General features: G+C 34.3%; 1 protein-coding gene across 1 annotated transcript; it reads right to left on the bottom strand.

The window, feature by feature from the left end:
* Nucleotides 1–16403: 16403 nt before the first annotated feature.
* On the bottom strand, nucleotides 16404–16751 carry LOC120351657. Its single transcript, XM_039429586.1, has one exon. It carries the CDS (start codon nucleotides 16749–16751, stop codon nucleotides 16404–16406), a length of 348 nt encoding a protein of 115 aa, XP_039285520.1.
* Between the last annotated feature and the right edge of the window lie 2953 nt (nucleotides 16752–19704).

A 19704-nucleotide genomic window follows, 5' to 3' on the forward strand; every position in this document is an offset into this window, starting at 1 on the left:
CTAATCAGTGTTCACATAATTATTTTTAAATAAATGGCTATTAGGCGATTATCATCAACAGAATTGGCAATGGTTGCAATTTTTTTGGACGAGGAAGAGGAGAATAGAGGAACTCAGAGGCGCTATGGATTCACGAATCTCTAAGAAAACGGAAAACTGAGGGGGAGTACTGCACATTATATAGGCACCTAATGGATGATGAAGAAACGTTTTTTCGTATTTCCGTATTACGTCATTCCAGTTTAATGAATTGTTGAGAAAAATTGAAAATGATATAACCATAACTAATGTATAACTACAACTAGCAAGTAGCAACTAGGTACTTTACCACAATGGTGTCTACACTGGTTACCAACGCGGCGCATGCGCGGTTACAACGGGGTTTGCAAGGACCCATGCAAGGAGCGTTTCGTCACAGACAAAATATACTGGCCGACAAATGTTGACCTGGACGTGCATGGCACGCTCCGTGCTTGGCCGGTGACGGAACGGTCTAATGGGTGTATTACATATCAAATGATGCAAAGAATATTTTTTTGCATGTGTCGGTACGGGCACGGTCATGGTATATGATACGTTCTAGTGGGTACGAACCTTAAGGTCCTCACAATATTAGGATCCGACACGAACAATTTCGATCTAATGCAATACAAGATGGCGGATAAAATGGCAAAATTGTTGTAAAAAACATAGTTTTTCGCGATTTTCTCGAAAATGGCTTCAACGATTTTGATCAAATTCATACCTGAAATAGTCATCGATAAGCTCTATCAACTGCCACAAGTCCCATATCTGTAAAAATTTCAGGAGCTCTGCCTCATCTATGCAAAGTTTGATTTTAGATTCCCAATTATCAGGCTTCAGATACAATTTAAACAAGAAATTCCAAGTGGAAAAGATTGAGCATGAAAATCGCTACAAATAATGTTCAGTAACATTTTCACCTAAAATTGAAAAATATGATAAAATATGATTATTCAATTGCAAACTGTTAATTCTATTAAATCATCCACTATGAAGTGATAGCAGACCTCTAGTGTCTGCAGAGTTAGTGTCTAACTAAGAATAAAAGCAGACATTTCCAACATTCTATTGGTTCCATTACAGTTTTGGAAATCGTTTTTTGATTTGTACATCAGTCAGTTTTTATTGGTCAATTAGTTGTCTCACAATCCAATCAGTTTTTTGGTAAGTAAGCTTTGTTAACCATAGTCCACGTTATATGGCAATGGGGAAAGATAGGAGAACAACGTTGCCGATCCTCTGTCTTGTCAATGCCTTCTATAGACGGTAAATGATACAGGTTTATTGATGTAATATTAACTGGTCGTTCACGTTTATAATAACCAATTATATTTCACCAAGCAAGAATTTTATATTTTTCAATGGTTTTATGATGAATTTTCATAAATAAGATGTAATATTCTGTTAATTAATTATCAATTCTACATTGTTAAAAGACGATCTGGCAACAGAGCAAAGCGAGAAAGAGATAGCGCCATCCGCTTTGTTGAATGATAGACAAGGATAGCAATAACATTGCTAATTAAACACTGCCATTATAACGTGGACCTGACAATAGTAACAAAACGTTTTTTCTTATTCAATTTTGGTTACTTGATAGTATCCAAATTGAAAAACTCTGAAAATATGTCACAAGAAGCAAGTTTAAAAACGCATTGTGCACAATCTCAGTAGAAGATGCATTTGAAAGTATCCGCTTCACCTGATGAGAACAGATACATGCAATAATATATCAGTTTGATCTACTTTGTGAAAATATTTGAGGACTGAAAATTTTGTGAATATTGAAGAACTATAAGACTCAACCTATTCCGGACAATGTGTTACGTTATCTAAATTTGGGAGAGGAATAGCACAAGGTTACCTTATTTTCCTCTCCCTATCATTTCGATGATGTACTTATTGGCCCATATGAATAAAACCAGAGCAAATGCTCATGAGCAAGAGCATAGAGCATAAGGTTTTGCTCATGAGTAAAGGTAGAAGCAAAAGCATTTGCTCATTTTATATGATAAGCTTTACCTTATACTCTTATCTTATGCTCCTGAGCTCTGGAGCAAATGCTCACGTTTTTTGAAGATTTTTCATCAGCTGATTCGCTTTTGTAGCCTTACTTTGTTTTTATAGCTCACGGAAGCGCTCAATATGCAAGTAGGGTGCACCGCTTGTGTCTGTGTCGTCTGCTCTGTTTTCTATTCATGAATTGAGTTTTAAGTTAGTTGAGTTTAGAATTTTGAAATAATAGCGTGAAAAAATGTCATATCTATAATAATCTTCAGCATATTCTTATAATATCAATAGCCTTCTTATAATCGTCTACACTCTTATGTTCTTAAATGCCTATTTCCTATTTTGTGATGGCTATCTTTATATCAGGTAGCTACCTATCTTTTGTATTTATTCTTTTGTAGGAATAATGGTGATATAATATAATATCATGGTTGAATTTAAAAAGAGTTTTATAGTTCTCAACTATTGGTTGTGATCTTATCTGGTATAGTTTCCTCTTCCTCATACGAATTAGTTGAGCCATTCTACTATGAGCAAAAGGTGATTAAGCTGCTCTAGACTAGACTCACCTTTTTTGAAGCATTGCTTCAAACGTTGAGCAAATGCTCTATTTTATTCATACAATTTTGAGTATAAGCTTTACTTTTGAGCAAATGCTCGAACTATTTTTTTGATGAGCATGAGCAGAAGGTTTTGCTCACGTTTATTCATAGAAAATGAAGCAAATGCACCATATTTTAGAAGTATAAGCAAATGCTCTAGTTTATTCATACAATTTTGAGCAAAAGCTTTTACTTTTGAGCAAATGCTCAAACAATTTTTTTGATGAGCATGAGCAAAATGTTTTGCTCACACTTATTCATAGAAAATGAAGCAAATGCTCCATATTTTAGAAGTATAAGCAAATGCTCAACTTTATTCATATGGCCCATTGTATTAATGAATAAATGGATAAAGAATATTCAGTAGTGTAGTAGTAGCACACTACCTGTATACCTGTGTACCTTAGCACTACTACCTGTGAAAACTTTGCTATGTGTTTTCGAATGCAATACTGCAGTTTGAAATTGCAATTCACCTACCTCCTCATACAATAAAAAGGCTCTCAATAGTGGAGAGTCGAGCACGAAGCGAGTGGGTTGAAGTCATCCAATGAACCGGGTGAATAAACTTCATCGTGAATACATAAAATGCCATAGTTAAAGGCGGAAGTTTACTTCAAGCATACAAGGCCTATAACAGCTGTGAAGGGGTCAATTCCTGTTACATCGATCCCGGTTATCTCAGAAGAATGTAGTTTGCTGTTTCACTCTGAGAGTAGGATACTCTGGATCAATGGATCTTATCTATATGATATATAAAAGCGAAATGGCACTCATTCACTGACTACTTACTCACTCACTCGCAGAACTAAAAATCTACTGGACCAAAAACGTTCAAATTGGTAGGTATTTTCAGTTGGCCCTTTAGAGGCGCACTAAGAAATCTTTTGGCAATATTTTAACTCTAAGGGTGGTTTTTAAGGGTTAAAGTTCGTCTTTTAGCATGCATATTCTTCTTATCCTCTTAATTATAGTTATTGAAAAATGTCCATACCATATGTCAATATAGAACTATAATCTGGACAGAGTACCTCTTCGAAACAGTTGTTAACTGGTAACTAAATTAATAATTTTTTCAGGTTGGCATTAAGTTGAGTTGACTTTGTTAGGTTGGCACCAATTTGAAGATTGAAATGCATTTATAGCGGAAAAATTGATTGGGCACTGCTACTTTAATCAGAGCTATTCCTGGGAATATTAAATTACTAGCAGTCAGCTCGCTTCGCTCGCCATATCCGTTTAGCCAGACGTTTAGTCTGGACCCCTGACTGGATCGTCCTCACATATGATAAAAATGCTCAAATGAACAATGCAGGCGAGCGAAGCGAGCCTGATGATCTCATTCTTGGACGATCTAGTTGGGGGTCCAGGGGGCGGAGCCCCCTGGCTAGACTGATATGGCGAGCGAAGCAAGCCTGACGGCTAGTCTATATAAATATGAAAGCGAAATTGTACTCACTCACTGACTGACTTACTCACTCACTCGCAGAACTAAAAATCTACCGGACCAAAAACGTTCAAATTTGGTAGGTATGTTCAGTTGGCCCTTTAGAGGCGCACTAAGAAATCTTTTGGCAATCGCTCTTTGGAGCGAAGCGAGCCTGCTGATCTCATTCTTGGACGACCCAGTCGGGGGTCCAGGGGGCGGAGCCCCACGGCTAGACGGATAAGGCGAGCGAAGCGAGCCTGACGGCTAGTTAATAATATCACAGAATTAATAATTAAAATTAATAATAATAATTAATTATAAGAGTATTCTCTGATAATATGCATAACTCTTTGGATCAATTAGGATGCTAATAATTCATAGATCAATATTACGATCATGTATATGAGTGTTGTATCTTACTATCATTATTACGGTATCAAGGAAATGGTATGCTAGATAGTCTTATCAATATCTTACAAGTATAATATTAGGATATTAATGGGGAAAACGCTATACTGTATCTATTTTCACTGAGCAGTAACGTAGATAAATTTCATGTTTCAGTGAATAACTCACCCTGTATTGTAACGAAACGTCTCATATCATATAGCACGACACTTGCTAAGTCAACCTCTATCCATAGCCCGAATTTCACTCAAAATCTGGGAAATTTGCATTTTTTATGAAATCTATGGATTTTTGCAAGAATGGTCAGAAATTAAAATCGCTCAGACTCTCAGGAATGATAGTACTTGACGAGAGAAACAATAATATATCATCACATTGGCGAAATTCACTCCTATTCTTGACTTATAAGCATTTGAAGATGAGTGATTTCTCTGATCTGAGAGTTGAGGGAAGATTCTATGTCCTAGTGAATAACTTGCCCTGTATTGTAGCGAATCGTCTCATATTATAATAACACGACACTTGTTGGGTCAACCTCTATCCATAGCCAGAATATAAATCAAATCTGGGAGATTTGCATTTCACATGAAATCGCTCAAACTCTCAGAAAGATAGTACTTGATTGATTGAGTACTTTATTTATATAGATTACAATATATACTGGCTTATACACTTATATACAATAGCTTATAATACAGCAAAATTATGGATGAATTTACAAAATATAAATTAAGAAGATAATTATTGAGCTGTATATAATATGAAAAAAAAATAATTTGTGATAACTATAGATAAACTAGATAATATTGTTATGCATCTACATAAATTGGCGGAGCTTTGGACATATCAATGTCCATTCTTCGGAAAGAATATTCGAAGTATTCTTCCCACTAACTCTTTACCAAAACGTAAATTTCATTAATTCAACTGATTTATTTAAAAATGAAAATATTGTAAAAGTTTTAAATTAGTATGAAGATTTAAGAGAAAAAAACAGAAAATTAATAAAGTAAAATGATCATATAAGTAAGTAAGATCAAATCATTAATTATTAAAATGGAGTAGTCTTAAAGTAGATCAGGGAGTACTCTTCAAGTACTTGAAGAGAGGAACAATAATATGTTATCACATTGGCGAAATTCTCTCCTACTCCTATTCTCGAGTTGTAAGCATTTGAAGATGAGTGACTTTTCTGATCTGAGAGTGGAGGGAAGATTATTTATTGTTGTCTGGATTATCAAAAATATTCTTCTCATAATTATAAAATAATATTGGACGTGATAGAAGAGTTTGACATGGAAGAGAATATCGAAAATTATTTCAGATGTGGATGAGAGATAGTGACGTGGAGCAGGGGAGTTAGTAATTTACTCGTATCAATTGGATTTTGTTAATTAACAAAGAAATATAACACAGATATTAAGAAGTAGACGCAGAAGTAGACGAAGAAGAAGAAGAAAGAAGAAGAAGAAGAAGAAGAAGAAGAAGAAAGAAGAAGAAGAAAGTGATGTTGAAGGAGGAGTAAGCAGCTGGGTTAAAATAATGACCACAGACAACCGCGAAGTTGTATCGCGCATCGCGCTTCCTGTTGTCTTCTTTTTCTTCTTCCCTCCTTCTCCGCCTTTTTCTTATTTATTTCCTGTGTACCTGCCCACGCTTTTATTGCCACAATTTATATTGTGAGACTGCAATCTCTTCCCTTCTAATCTGCTCCTCCCCGCACAATCGTTTAACCCTTTCGCCAATCTGAGCCTCGGGATGTCTGCACACTTCCAACACGAACTGGGCACCGATGTGTTTTTCACTGTTTTATGGGTTTCACGATAATGTGTCACCTCCATTAAAACTTCAAATACACTATTTGACGCAGATTCCTCTTTTACATAAGGTAGCAAATGGATTTAGCTTCAACATCCTGTGTATCTATCAATAAGAATTATTTTTATCACGAGTATACTAGATAAAAATCTGGTGTGGCGCACTCACACAACTTTCCTTGCCGTTATGAAAATTGATCACCTGACGCTAGTGTTCCCGCACATCTCAAGTCTACTATTCAAAGATTTGAGCCAGCTGGTGACAGGGCAATAACGCTGGAGACACACATGAGGTCTGCTATCTCTTCATAGTGAATGATTTAATAGAATCAACAATAATTTGCAACTGAATAATCACATTTTCTCGAATTTAAAGCTTATTTTCAATTTTAGGTGAAAATGTTACAAAACATTGATTGTAGAGATTTTCATGCTCAATCTACTCCACTTGATTTTTTTTGTTCCAATTGTATCTGAAGCCTGATAATTGGAAATCTATCTGCATTGATGGGGCGGAGCTCCTGAAATTTTCACAGATATGGGACTTGTGGCAGTTGATAGAGCTTATCGATGACTATTTTAGATATGAATTTGATCAAAATCGTTGAAGCCGTTTCCGAGAAAATCACGAAAAACCCTGTTTTTGACAACATTTTCGCCATTTTAGCCGCCATCTTGAATAGCATTTGATCGAAATTGTTCGTGTCGGATCCTTATAGTGGAAGGACCTTAAGTTCCACATTTCAAGTCATTCCGTTAATTGGGAGATGAGATATCGTGTACGCAGACGCACATACACTCATACACACACACACACACACACACACACACACACACACACACACCACACACACACACACACACACAACACACACACACACACACACACACACAACACACACACACACACACACACACACACACACACACACCACACACACACACACACACACAACACACACACACACACACACACACACACACACACACATACAGACCAATACCCAAAACCAGTTTTTTGGACTCAGGGGACCTTGAAACGTATAGATATTTAGAAATTGGGGTACCTTAATTTTTTTCGGAAAGCAATACTTTCCTTACCTATGGTAATAGGGCAAGGAAAGTAAAAAGTGAATGAGTTATCAGATAATGAATCGAGTGAAATCTTAAGCGAGGTCCACGTTATAATGTAAGTGTTTGATTATCAATCGTATTGCTATCCTTTTGTATCATTCAACAAAGCGGATAGCACTATCTCTTTCTCGCTTTGCTCTTTTGTCAGATCGTCTTTTAACAATGTAGAATTGATAATTAATTAATTAACAAAATATTTCATTTTTATTATGAAAATTCATTATGAAATTGTTGAAAAATATAATTGATTATTTTAAGCGAGAATGAACAGTTGATATTACATCAATAAACTTGTTTTAGTTAACCTCCATAGAAGGCATTGACAAGAAAGAGGATCGGCAACGTTTTTCTCCTATCTTTCTTCACTGATAATAACGTTGACCACACTATAAAAGAATGTGCATTACTGCACTTACATCAATTAGAATTATTTTTATCAGGTCAACCGCACGAGAATAGTCCACAAGAATAGGGGATGAGTCACCTGTGCTGTGACTAACCTCCATACTCGCACCCATTAGCCAGTTACACACACATCGATTTTTGAACGTTCGATTTATTGAGTGCTTATGAATTCTATCAGATTGAACGGAACATAAAAAACATCATCTGTTTAATCCAATAGGATAAATAAGTACGGTAATAAATCGAACGTCGAAAAGTCGATGTATGTGTAACTAACTTGCTTTAGGTGTATCATAAAAGCATTACTGTAATATTTTTATTTCAAGTGAAAACTAAAACTTCAATTAGCCACCATTTTGGATACAAGTGTCATAGAAAATTTGTATTGATGTCATCTTTCTTGTTTTGAAAAGGCCTTCAAAATGATGTACCACTAAATGGGTGTTTACATTCGAAATATTTGAGTTACAACCCCTCATTTCTTTAAAAACTAAAACTTCAATCAACCGCTATTTAATACAATCATCATAGAACATTTTAATTTATGGCATCTTCCTAGTTATAAAATTACCTTTGAAATTATGTACCACACAATGGGCGTTTACATTTTAAATATTCGAGCTACAACCCCCAAGTCACCCTCTTAAGAGGGGTTGAAATTCAGTTGTACGTCAAAAGGTAGAGTATTTGACCAATAACTCATCCTGGAAGTTACAGTATTATATCTACAACAGTCTCAAATTCATTGAAGGGTTCCCATATATTTATTATATGACTCACTCTGTATATTGAAATTGAGTAAAGCAGTGAAGGGATTGGCTCTATAGTGAGGTCCACGTTATAATGACAGTATTTGATCAACTTTGGTTTTGCTATACTTGTCTATCATTCGACAAAGCCGGTGGTACTATCCTTTTCTAGGTTCACAACGATGCCAATTATGTTTTTGACAGTGTAGAAATATAATTAATTGATGCAGAGTATCGGCATCGCTATTCTCCTATCTTTATCCACTGCCATTATAAAGTGGACCTCACTATACATTCAATGGGATCACACATTATTATCATAATCAATCCACAATACATTGTGACAACCATCATCTCTCCATTCCACATCAATCTGAATCACTGGATAAGAAACAGTTCAATCTCAACACAGTTTGTTCAAATGAGTAAAGGACGAATACTTTCAACACAGTACAGGATTAATAGTTTTGAGACAAAATTTGTCCTTAGTTGTGACATTTCCGGAGTTTCTTGTTAGATTTGATACTTGTCATAATAAACTTCTTGTGCAAACAAAGAATCATTATTTAGATTGTGGTTGAATCCAACTACTATACATAGACATTGTTCAGTGGTTCAACAGAGCCCCTCAATCTTGAAACGTGAGTCATGCAGATTTATAGCGTTGTTTACATCGGAGGGAGAAGTATGACTCTTCTGTCAAGTTAGTGAGGCTTCCATTTCTGAGCGATCTTTGTTTTGTTTCCATCTCCAACCCCTCATGCAAATTACAGAGGAATGGGTTTCCTCTAAGTAACTTTCTTATTACTGGTTTTATTCATTCCCATAATCAACAAATTACATTTTTTTCAAGACAATCAAAATAACAGAGGAATAGTCTTTATCTCCGTAATTTTCTAACTACTGGTTTAATCTTTCCCATATTTTACAAATTTCAATTTTCTTAAGACAGAGAAGTGTCTTCAAGGATGAATTTAATGGAGCTTTGAACTGTCTGTCATTGCTGCTAACTACTGGTTTAATCATTCCCATATTTCACAAATTTCAATTTTCTTAAAACAAAGAAGTCTCTTCAAGGATAAGTTTAATGGAGCTTTGAACAGCCTGTCATTGCTGCAATCTTAAGCAGTGTCCATAGTGAACAAATGTTCGAAAAACATGTTCATTGAAACTGGCAAATTTTAAATTTTTAATTTTGAATTTTAATATTAAATTTTTGGGCATTGTTTGACAAAAAATGTTTGCCCTTGGCCAGTGTGGACGCGTCACCAAACAAAATATTTTTGTTAATAAGTGAGGACAGACAGACAGACAAAATATATTTATTTTTAAAAAATGCACTTTACATACAAAGTAATAATCTTATGTACTCATTATCAATATAAAACAACAACAAAGAATAAAAACAACCTCATGAATACAGTAAGCCAAATAAATCTTTAGAAAATGGTCTGCATGGGCAAAAAATGCCTGTGCGCTAACCAGAGTTGCATATAATAAGTTTGTTAGAGAGAAAGGAAACACTAATTTTGCTGCATTCAGAATCCTATTTAATATTATTGAACTGAGAACTGGGTTTTATGTTTTACAGCAAACACTGAAAATGTTTGGAAAAAAGTAATTTTTATTTGACAAACAATGATTGTCCAAACTTTTTGAAATTTTTGTCTCTGATCCCCGCCACAAACATGTATATCGAGCATTTGTTCAGTGTGAACACGGCTTTAGAGCCAATATTAATGAAAGTGACACAAGCTCATTGTAACACACTATTATTAATGTGTTCGTTCACTTCAAAAGCCTTGTAGATATGATTATTTGACGATTAACATCAGAAAAAAATTAGAATCGGCACTATTTTTGTGACTCTGTAACCCATTAATGAAATACAACAGGAAACATCATTGATTTATAGCGATTGAGGAATATAGCGGAACAGAGACTGCTTTCAATAAATAATACTTATCCTATCAGGAAATGTTACATATCAATCCTATTTTCATCCCAAGAATAGTATATAGATCTATAGCTATATACCATCCTTTTTTCGTCTGACATTAGACAAAAATAGATATGACAAAGATGGAAGATTTCATTAGATATTGCAGTTAAATAACTAATCAACTCCAACTAAAACCAATCAGTCTTAAAAGACTGCTAAGCATAATATGCTTGGTATAGTGATATCACAAGCATAATATGCTTGATATAGTGATATTATCACACTTATTGCAAGATTCTATGGGCAAGAATGTTAGTATAATTAAATGGGATGTTAGTATAGGGAAAAACTCCTGGATCTTCTAAGGGACACAGTTATTGATTTACCGAACTACCGTACTTGGGAACACAATAAGCTCCGGTTGACTTGTGGGATTCTTTGAACCTTTGGATCCTTGAATCCGACCCTTCAAACATAACATAACATAACTGCTGGAATATTATTATTGTATAACAATCATTTCAAATACTCATTGGAAACTATATAAATATAACTAAGGAATTTTGCTAATTCAAATATTGACCGAAGAACAGAAAATTTGGAATAATACATTCTTTATATATATCAAACTCATGAATGTTAAAGCATATTATTGTATATGTGGTGTAATCATATTGGGAAATAAAAAGCAGTATTTGAGAGCATAATGATGCTAAAAGAGGATAAATAAAAAATAATTGAAACAGACTTCAATGAAATATATTCCTACAAAAACTTCATCCATAGGCAAATTTTATTCGACGAGAGAATTTGAATAGATTGATTTCATCCAAATCATTGATAAGTTGCAATGAATATCAATCAGAACAATTCAATTCACGACATTCTGTCAATTATTTGCAACAACTCATTGCAAAACATGATCTCAATGAGTGGAGAAACCTGAAACACGTGTTTTCCAAAGCAATACGCTAATCAAACATAAGGGATTCGTTTAAAATTTATTGAGCCTTTGAATGCAAAATGCGTCTAACAGTGATGAAAATTTAAATTTAACTTTGTAGTATCTGAAACAATATTTATGGCGTCTCAGTTTATAACTTAATCCACATACAAATTGCGTTGACCTTCGTCTGTTACAATCCACATTATCCGATCTGACAATAAATCAAGCGCAAACATGGGGAAGATATAAAGTGCTTGGAGGGTAAGGCGTCTAGTCATTTTCTATTTATGTCTCCCCTCTCACTCGAATCTTCTCTTCCTCTTTCTTCTCTCCTCGGAAAAGATGAATCGAAGTCACTTGTCAAGTTTACATTATCAACGGACAGTACATGAGTACAAAACTGAGACTTTCCCTAGCTAACATCCTCTCTATCTATGTGTCCACCACCACAAACACTCTCTCTCACACAGATAAACACGCCAACTCTTTTTTTGTCACTCTTGTATTTCATGTATTCTCTGATCTATTCTTTCATTGATCCATATTATTCTCTCCTCCTCCTTCTTACTTGCTGTCTCTCTTTACACTATAATTCATAAATCTCTCTTTATCGCTTTTGTATGATCAACGCACATGAGACATGGTACGATAAAATTGTATATTGCAGTATAATTTAAAAAGAAATAGAAATGTAAGTAAAATAAGAAATTGTTGAAATTGTTTACTCACAACAATTTTGAAAAGGGTACTTAGATTTATATTTTTATTCATATTCAATAGTAGGTCTGCCTATTTGATACAATTTGATGCAGTATAAATATTTGTGGAAATGAAGTTATCGTTTTCCGTGAATTTTTAATTCGAAATTCGGGGTAAAGACAGATTAGAGCTGATTTTCAGTCATCATGAAAATAATATTCTTAACGTAAGCAGGATTAAGAGATTCTCCAATTGAAGAAGTTGGAAGTTTTTTCAATTTTTCTCTCAAATCGTGTGGCAGTTAATAGAAGGACTCTAAAATGGTCCTCTAGAATTCATTGCAGACTCATTGTTCAATATAATGGACTCATTTTAGAACTCTGAAACTCTGGGAAACATGAGACAATTTATTGTCTCACAGTTTTGGAGTAGTTGCATTAAATGGAATGAATAAATCATGCTCAGGAGTTCAGATATGATATATTCATGTGAGCTTATTTAGGTTTCATCTATTTTACTCATTTATACAATAAGCACATTATAGATGTAATTGAAAAGAAAAATCGTGACAATCTGACTTGTTCTTGAAAATGGAAAAATGGAGGATGTACCAGTGCTGTCATCCAATTTTAATGAGACTGAAATAGCATCCACCGTTCACAAACAAGCTGCTTCGTTGTAGTTGGCCTACTTCGCCCTTTCTTGTGTACAGGACGACTATCATTGGTTGGAATAATTCCGTTAAACATAATAATGGCGTCTGTGTGACTGCCTATTACTGAACGACCAATGAGAGAATGGGTGCGTTTACTACGAAGGTAATAGTCGCTTGTGATTGGTCGAAGAGTTGGAGTTGTTTGAGAGAAGGAGGGATTTGTTTGACGTAGTACCATATTTGTTCAATAGAATGCAGCAGTCTATGGGCAATATTTTTGCTATGAACTAATGAAATTGATGGGGCTTCAAGTATGAAGGCGTTAGTCGCTTGTGATTGGTTGAAGATCTCGAGCTGTTTAATATTAGATATAGTTCTTATTCTGCTGTAGATTATTAAAATATTGAATATCATAAATTACCTTATTCAAATGTAGTAATATTATTATAGTAGTCAGTGACAACTATAGTCAATTTATTGTCTCACAGTTTTGGAGTAGTCGTTGCATTAAATGGAATGAATAAATCATGCTCAGGAGTTCAGATATGATATCCTTATATGAGCTTATTTAGGTTTCATCTATCTTATTCATTTATACAATAAGTACATTATCAAAATTATAGGGAGAGGAAAAATAAGAGGTAACATTGTGCTATTCCTCTCCCAAATATAGATAACACATAGTCCGAAATAGGTTAAGTCTTGGTAGTTCTTCAATTCACAAAATATTCAGTTCTAAAAGTATTTCCAGAAAGTAGATTTTCAAATTTTAGATGCTTCAAAACTAAACATAGAAGAAATATTTCACATTAATATAACTAAAATAGGAAATATTCACATATTAAATATATAATTTTGATGTCCTGGATATTATTAATAGGTCTATGCTGTTCTCTATCATTATTGAAGGCAATATACCTGGTACTGGCTGAACTAAAGTTGAATCAAAATTTGGATTATAGAAGTTACTTTTAGCAAATCTGAACTAATTACTTATTTTATATGCAGATTTCTTTATCGACCGTGTTGAGTGGTTTTAATTATTCTAAACTAACGATCTATACTATTTTCAACTATCTTTAGCCAAATTTTCTGGTTCGTGTGAAGTTGGCCCGCACTCATCGTAAATACCAAATCTAGTATCTAGAAACCTGAACAAATGTCAAGTTTGTCAAAGCAAATGTAAAATAATATAACAATTCAATTTGATGGCATGTTATATGATGTGGGCCAACATCAAATACAGTAATAAGATACATACTCAAATGATCGTACCTGTTCATTTATGTCAGATGCAATGTTGCACTAGTAACAAGTACAGATTTGATTCTATTTATAGGTTATAACAGACTATAAATTTTATAAAAACCCCTATTTATACATTCCTCAACTCAAGTTCCAAGTGGTTTCCAATCACGCAATACTAGCATAAAATTTGAATCTCAATATGCTGGTACCTTTTCTGTCGTGTTAGAGATACTAGGAACCCTGTGGGAATACACAAGTAACTACAAACTTATATGAAGAATTCTGTATATTAAATAAGCAGATAAGCTTACAAGTGATAAATAAGTGTGGATTCAAAAATCAATATGCATGAACACAGAAATGCTATCAATTAATCTATGTATCGGGTTAATAAATTACAGTATTAAAATTAACTTATGAATGTACTACAGTGAAATTAGACTATCTGTATAAGGTAATGAAACTATCAATATATTATTATCAAGGCTTGGAATACGTTTCTGAAGATAATTCCTTATTTGTAGGGCTCACAGAGATATTTTTCTGATGTCTATCCGTAGAGTAAGAGACTAATCTCATTTGAAAAATGAAATCGAGATATTTGAGACTTTATTTTATTTATTTATTTAATCAGAATTACACAACAAGACTGAATTAAAACTTATTATAATATCCGAATTTAACTATCACATACGTTTTCAATTATTTAATTAGTAGAGCCCTCGAATTGATGTTCAGTAGCAATTTCCAGGAACATGGATAATGTTCCTATCATGGTATTATCTGCTCTAATGGTCTTATCTTCTCCATTAATCAAAAATCAATGTCATTGAATCATTTTCGGTCCAAAATTTTTTCTACATTCAGCTGAAATTCCGTAGAGTGATGTTATTCACCTATTACTGGAAAATGGTCAATAATATACTGCTTAGTTATAAACTTTTTTGTGAGATTACTAATTATGACTTATAAAGGCTACAGTACTTATCTCTAAAACTGATGCTTTCTTAGGAAAATAATTTGCTAACTTGAAATTTCAATACATTCAAGTTGAACTTACATACAAATTTAGATAAATGGTCAATTAGAAACAGCTATGTATGGCCAACATTAGATAAATATTATTCTGAATTTAACATTGTAAATTTACTGTAAAATAGTTTTATCAAAGTATTGGTAAAAAATGTAATAAACCATGAATAGCAAAATATAAATTACAGGATTAAGATCAATGTGAAGGTTAATAAAAGTGAAAATCTCAATTAAATATAGCACAACACCTTCTCTCAAATCAAGCATATTTTCCATCAAGACTACCGTAATTAGAACTCTCTACACTCTAAGATCGAAAACCATCATTAAACAGAATTCCTTCATATCAGTATCAGTGATCGTGACCGGTACAGTGAACATATAATCCACACGACTTCTAATGGGACTATTCATACTCGCTCTGCTGGACTGAGTGTGAATGGTCCCATTCAAACTCATGGGGATAATAATTATCTTCACGGTACGTTTACTGTAACTGATATGAGAGAATTCATCACTAAATCATCGGATTAACTGGGAGTGAATGCAGAAAAATTATTGAAACCTTAACAAGGAAATATCAGTCATATTTCAGGGAGTTGAACTCCGTTCGATAGGAGTGCATTTAACTCAAGCGGTTAACTGCACGGTTGATAAGTTATACTCTTCCACTTTGCAACCACCTTCATAGCATAGCTTATCCTGTGGAGATGTTCTTCAATAAATTTATACAATCTCTGATGTAGACAGATATAGTTGATTACAGCTCGTAATCTATATAGTGTTGAAGGCACTGGAGCGTTGCAACTGAATCGCGGCATTAAATTTTCATCTCTGCTGATTCACGTATGTGATTTAATGATTGCTATCTTATTTATGAATCACACACCAAGTTGCTGCTCTCCTTCGTTTTTATCAATTCTCTTTTTATTATTCACATACTTTATATTATCTCGCTCTTTATATTATCTCATACTTCACATAACATGTCTTCTCCTCGTTTAGCGCAAATATTTGAAACATATTCAGAAGAATCTTTACCAAAGTTATAACTGTCGGATTGACTATAGTATAATTCAAATTGCCAATTTCGTGAATGTCTACGATTAAAAGTTACAAGATCTGAAATGATGTTCTGGTTTTTCACTACAAATGACGTCATGACTTTAATGGTTCATTTAATTTATAAAGTTTTTTGAGTTCCTACTATTATTCTCTCTTTTATAAGCACGCTCTTGCGGAAATATTTTCAAAGAAGGGGCACTTTAATGCAACCTTCCTTTCATCTTTATAACACTGTTTACTATTTTATGAACTTGCGCACAATACGTGCAGTGTCAAGGAGGACAGATTTTTGCATTCTCTTCAGCACCTCGTCTACCAAGTCAATACTTCGACATATTTCCACAACCGACTTGAGTATCAGGCCATTGACTGTTATTACAATTGGAAGTACTCTCACTGTATTCAGCCCATACATTTCCTTCAGCTCAAATGACAGCTCTTGGTATTTTCTGATTTTCTCGCCTCTGGTCTTCTGAGCATTCTCATCTGAAGGTACAGCAATATCAATTATATAAGCCCTCTTCTCCAGCTGATCCAATACCAGGATGTCAGGCTTGTTGTGTACTACCCGCCTGTCTGTAATCATTTGGACATCCCAGTAGATCTTGACGTGATTGAACTCAACCAGAGGAGGGGCTGATAGTTATAGTAAGGGGGGACCTCTGCAATATTCCCAAACTTGATCTGCATCTCCAAGTGCACAATTTTTGCCACATTGTTATGACGCAACATATACTCTCTTGGGGCTAGCACTGAGCAGCCGGATACAATATGTTGGATACTTTCTACTGCACTGGCACACATTCTGCATTTGTCACTTATGGTCCTGTCTCCCATTACATGCCTCCTATAAGCATTTGTTGCTATCACTTGATCTTGAATCGCCTGTACAAAGCCCTCAGTCTCTGGGAACAAACTTCCCACTGTCAGCCACATACAAGACAGCTCTTGGCTTATTGGCTCTGAATTAAGGTGCCCATAAAACCGTCCATGTAACTCTTTTGTCCTCCATTCTTCTTTAAGGTCTTGAGCAGATAGCAGCTCGCTACTTTTTGGTTCCTTAAATCAAGGGCTGTGTAACCATTATCCAGCTGGCATACCTTCACGAACAAATCTGAATCAGCATTCTGGAAGTAAGATCTCAACTTCGTTTCCTGACTTACACATAACCTTGATACCCTCATCAAACCGCGACCTCCCATACTCCTTGGTAGGTACAGTCGAGCAACCGAGGCACGTGGATGATGCATCCTGAATTTAGTCATCCTTGTCCTGACATACCTATCAATCTGCTCCAATCGAGTATCTGACCACTTCAGAATTCCAAAGGTGTAGGTCAATGCTGGGATCACCAAGTATTCACAGCCTTGATGCAATTCTTTGCAGATAGTTTTCCTTTTATTATTATTATTATTATTATTATTATTATTATTATTATTATATTATTATTATTATATTATAACAAAACACTGTATGTGTATGATACTAGGTAACTTTAAATGAAATAAATTGAAAATGAAAAAAATATTATTATTATTATTATTTAATTAACAATTTCTTATCGTGCATACTCCATATTCAATTGATTAAGAAGAGAAAAACTCAATTAATTCGCGCATAATTTATTTACATCAACTTTTTGTGTTATATTTAAATAGAGAAACTTCCAATAATGATAAAAATGAACAAAATCAAATAGTTTTCATGATTGTAAAAGAAAGAAGAAATTACAAAAAATATTTTCATGTACTCACTAGTTTGGACCGATTATATTAAAAAGTATGAATATTCAACAATTTATAAACAAGAGCTTTATTGATTGGTATTTTTGGAAGTGTTGTTGTGAAGATAATGTTGTGGTAGATATCCGTATTGAATGAAAACTACATGATATTGTCAAAACCACCAATTTATTGAAATAATTTGAATGCTGGTTATGTTTTCTACACCCACAACTTTTCCGGCAGCTGCTTGTCAAAAATGTTGGTAGCGCCTCATTTGACTGAACTATCATAGTCTGCAAGCATAAAAAACCTTGCAACATGACAAATCCTCAACCATTAGGTCCAACGTTCATCTATCTGATGAATAGGTGTAGGCTTCAAATCAAATAGACCTCATGCCGTTAATAATGCTAATAGTTTAGTCCCCTACTGTTTTCTATAATTGATCACTTAGTTAAATTGACTTACCAGGCTAGTTTTAGAACTGCGTTCCCTTGTCTTATAGCATAGAATAACCAATCTATTACAGTTTCTCTATGCTTATACAACTTAGTCATTGATAAACGAGCCTTCAAATAAGTTTTGATGTTGTCGAGCCATAATTTGCATAAGTTGCCTAAAATAGAAAATAATCTATTATCTGCAAATAGAACTCCATACACAATATAAATGAAATAAAAAATTATTATTTAGTATATCAATGTACGAAATTCTTCCGATGTTGCTCATTAATTATTCAATATGTGTATCTTTTATTTATTTTGGTTATCATCAAATTCCTATGTTCGCATCAAATAAATAAACTCCATTACAAATAAAGGAGAGCACTCTTGCTTGTGGAGCAAGAGAGTTTTGATTCTCAATTCAAGGACAAGATATTTTGAATAACATTGATTCAAGACCAATAGAAACGTTTTAAGGCGCGTTCATCACAGAGTGTTATCAATTGAGTTCTCAACAAATGACGGCAATAATAATTTGCGATTTATTAAAAACACAGCAACATTTAGTCGTCGATTCAGTGTGGGAAACACTGAGAAAGTTGTCAATTCAGTGTGAGAAACACTGGGAAAACTGCTAACAAAATGTTGTTGTCAAATCAGTGTGAGAAGCACTGATAAATTATTTGCCAACAGAATTATGTCATCAACTCAGTGTGGGAAACACTGAGAAAGTTGCCAACAAAATCCTCAAATCAGTGTGGGGAACACTGAGAAAGATGCCAACAGATTTTTATCGTCAACTCAGTGTGGTAAACACAGAGAAAGTTGCCAACAAAATGTTATTGCCAAATCAGTGTGGGAAATACTGAAAAGGTTGCCAACAAAATTGTATCCTCAACTCAGTGTGGGGAACACTGAGAAAGTTGACAACAGAATTTTATTGTCAACTCAGTGTGGGACACACAGAGAAAGTTTCCAACAGAATTTTATAGTCAAATCAGTGTGGGAAACACTGAGAAAGTTGCCAACAGAATTGTATCCTCAAATCAGTGTGGGGAACACTGAGAAAGATGCTAACAGATTTTTATCGTCAACTCAGTGTGGGAAACACAGAGAAAGTTGCTAACAAAATTTTGTTGTCAAATCAGTGTGGGAAACAATGAGAAAGTTGTGAACAGAATTATGTCATCAACTCAGTGTGGGAAACACTGAGAGAGTTGCCAACAGAATTTTATCGTCAAATCAGTGTGGGAAACACTGAGAAAGTTGACAACAGAATTCTATGATCAAATCAGTGTGGGGAACATTGAGAGAGTTGCCAACAGAATTTTATCGTCAAATCAGTGTGGGAAACACTGAGAAAGTTGACAAC

The sequence above is a fragment of the Nilaparvata lugens genome, chromosome 5 (assembly GCF_014356525.2).
Source record: "Nilaparvata lugens isolate BPH chromosome 5, ASM1435652v1, whole genome shotgun sequence".
NCBI lineage: Eukaryota > Metazoa > Arthropoda > Insecta > Hemiptera > Delphacidae > Nilaparvata > Nilaparvata lugens.

Excerpts from the sequence above, each read along its gene's own strand:
- LOC120351657 (XM_039429586.1), bottom strand. The coding sequence starts at position 16,751 with ATGATTACAGACAGGCGGGTAGTACACAACAAGCCTGACATCCTGGTA.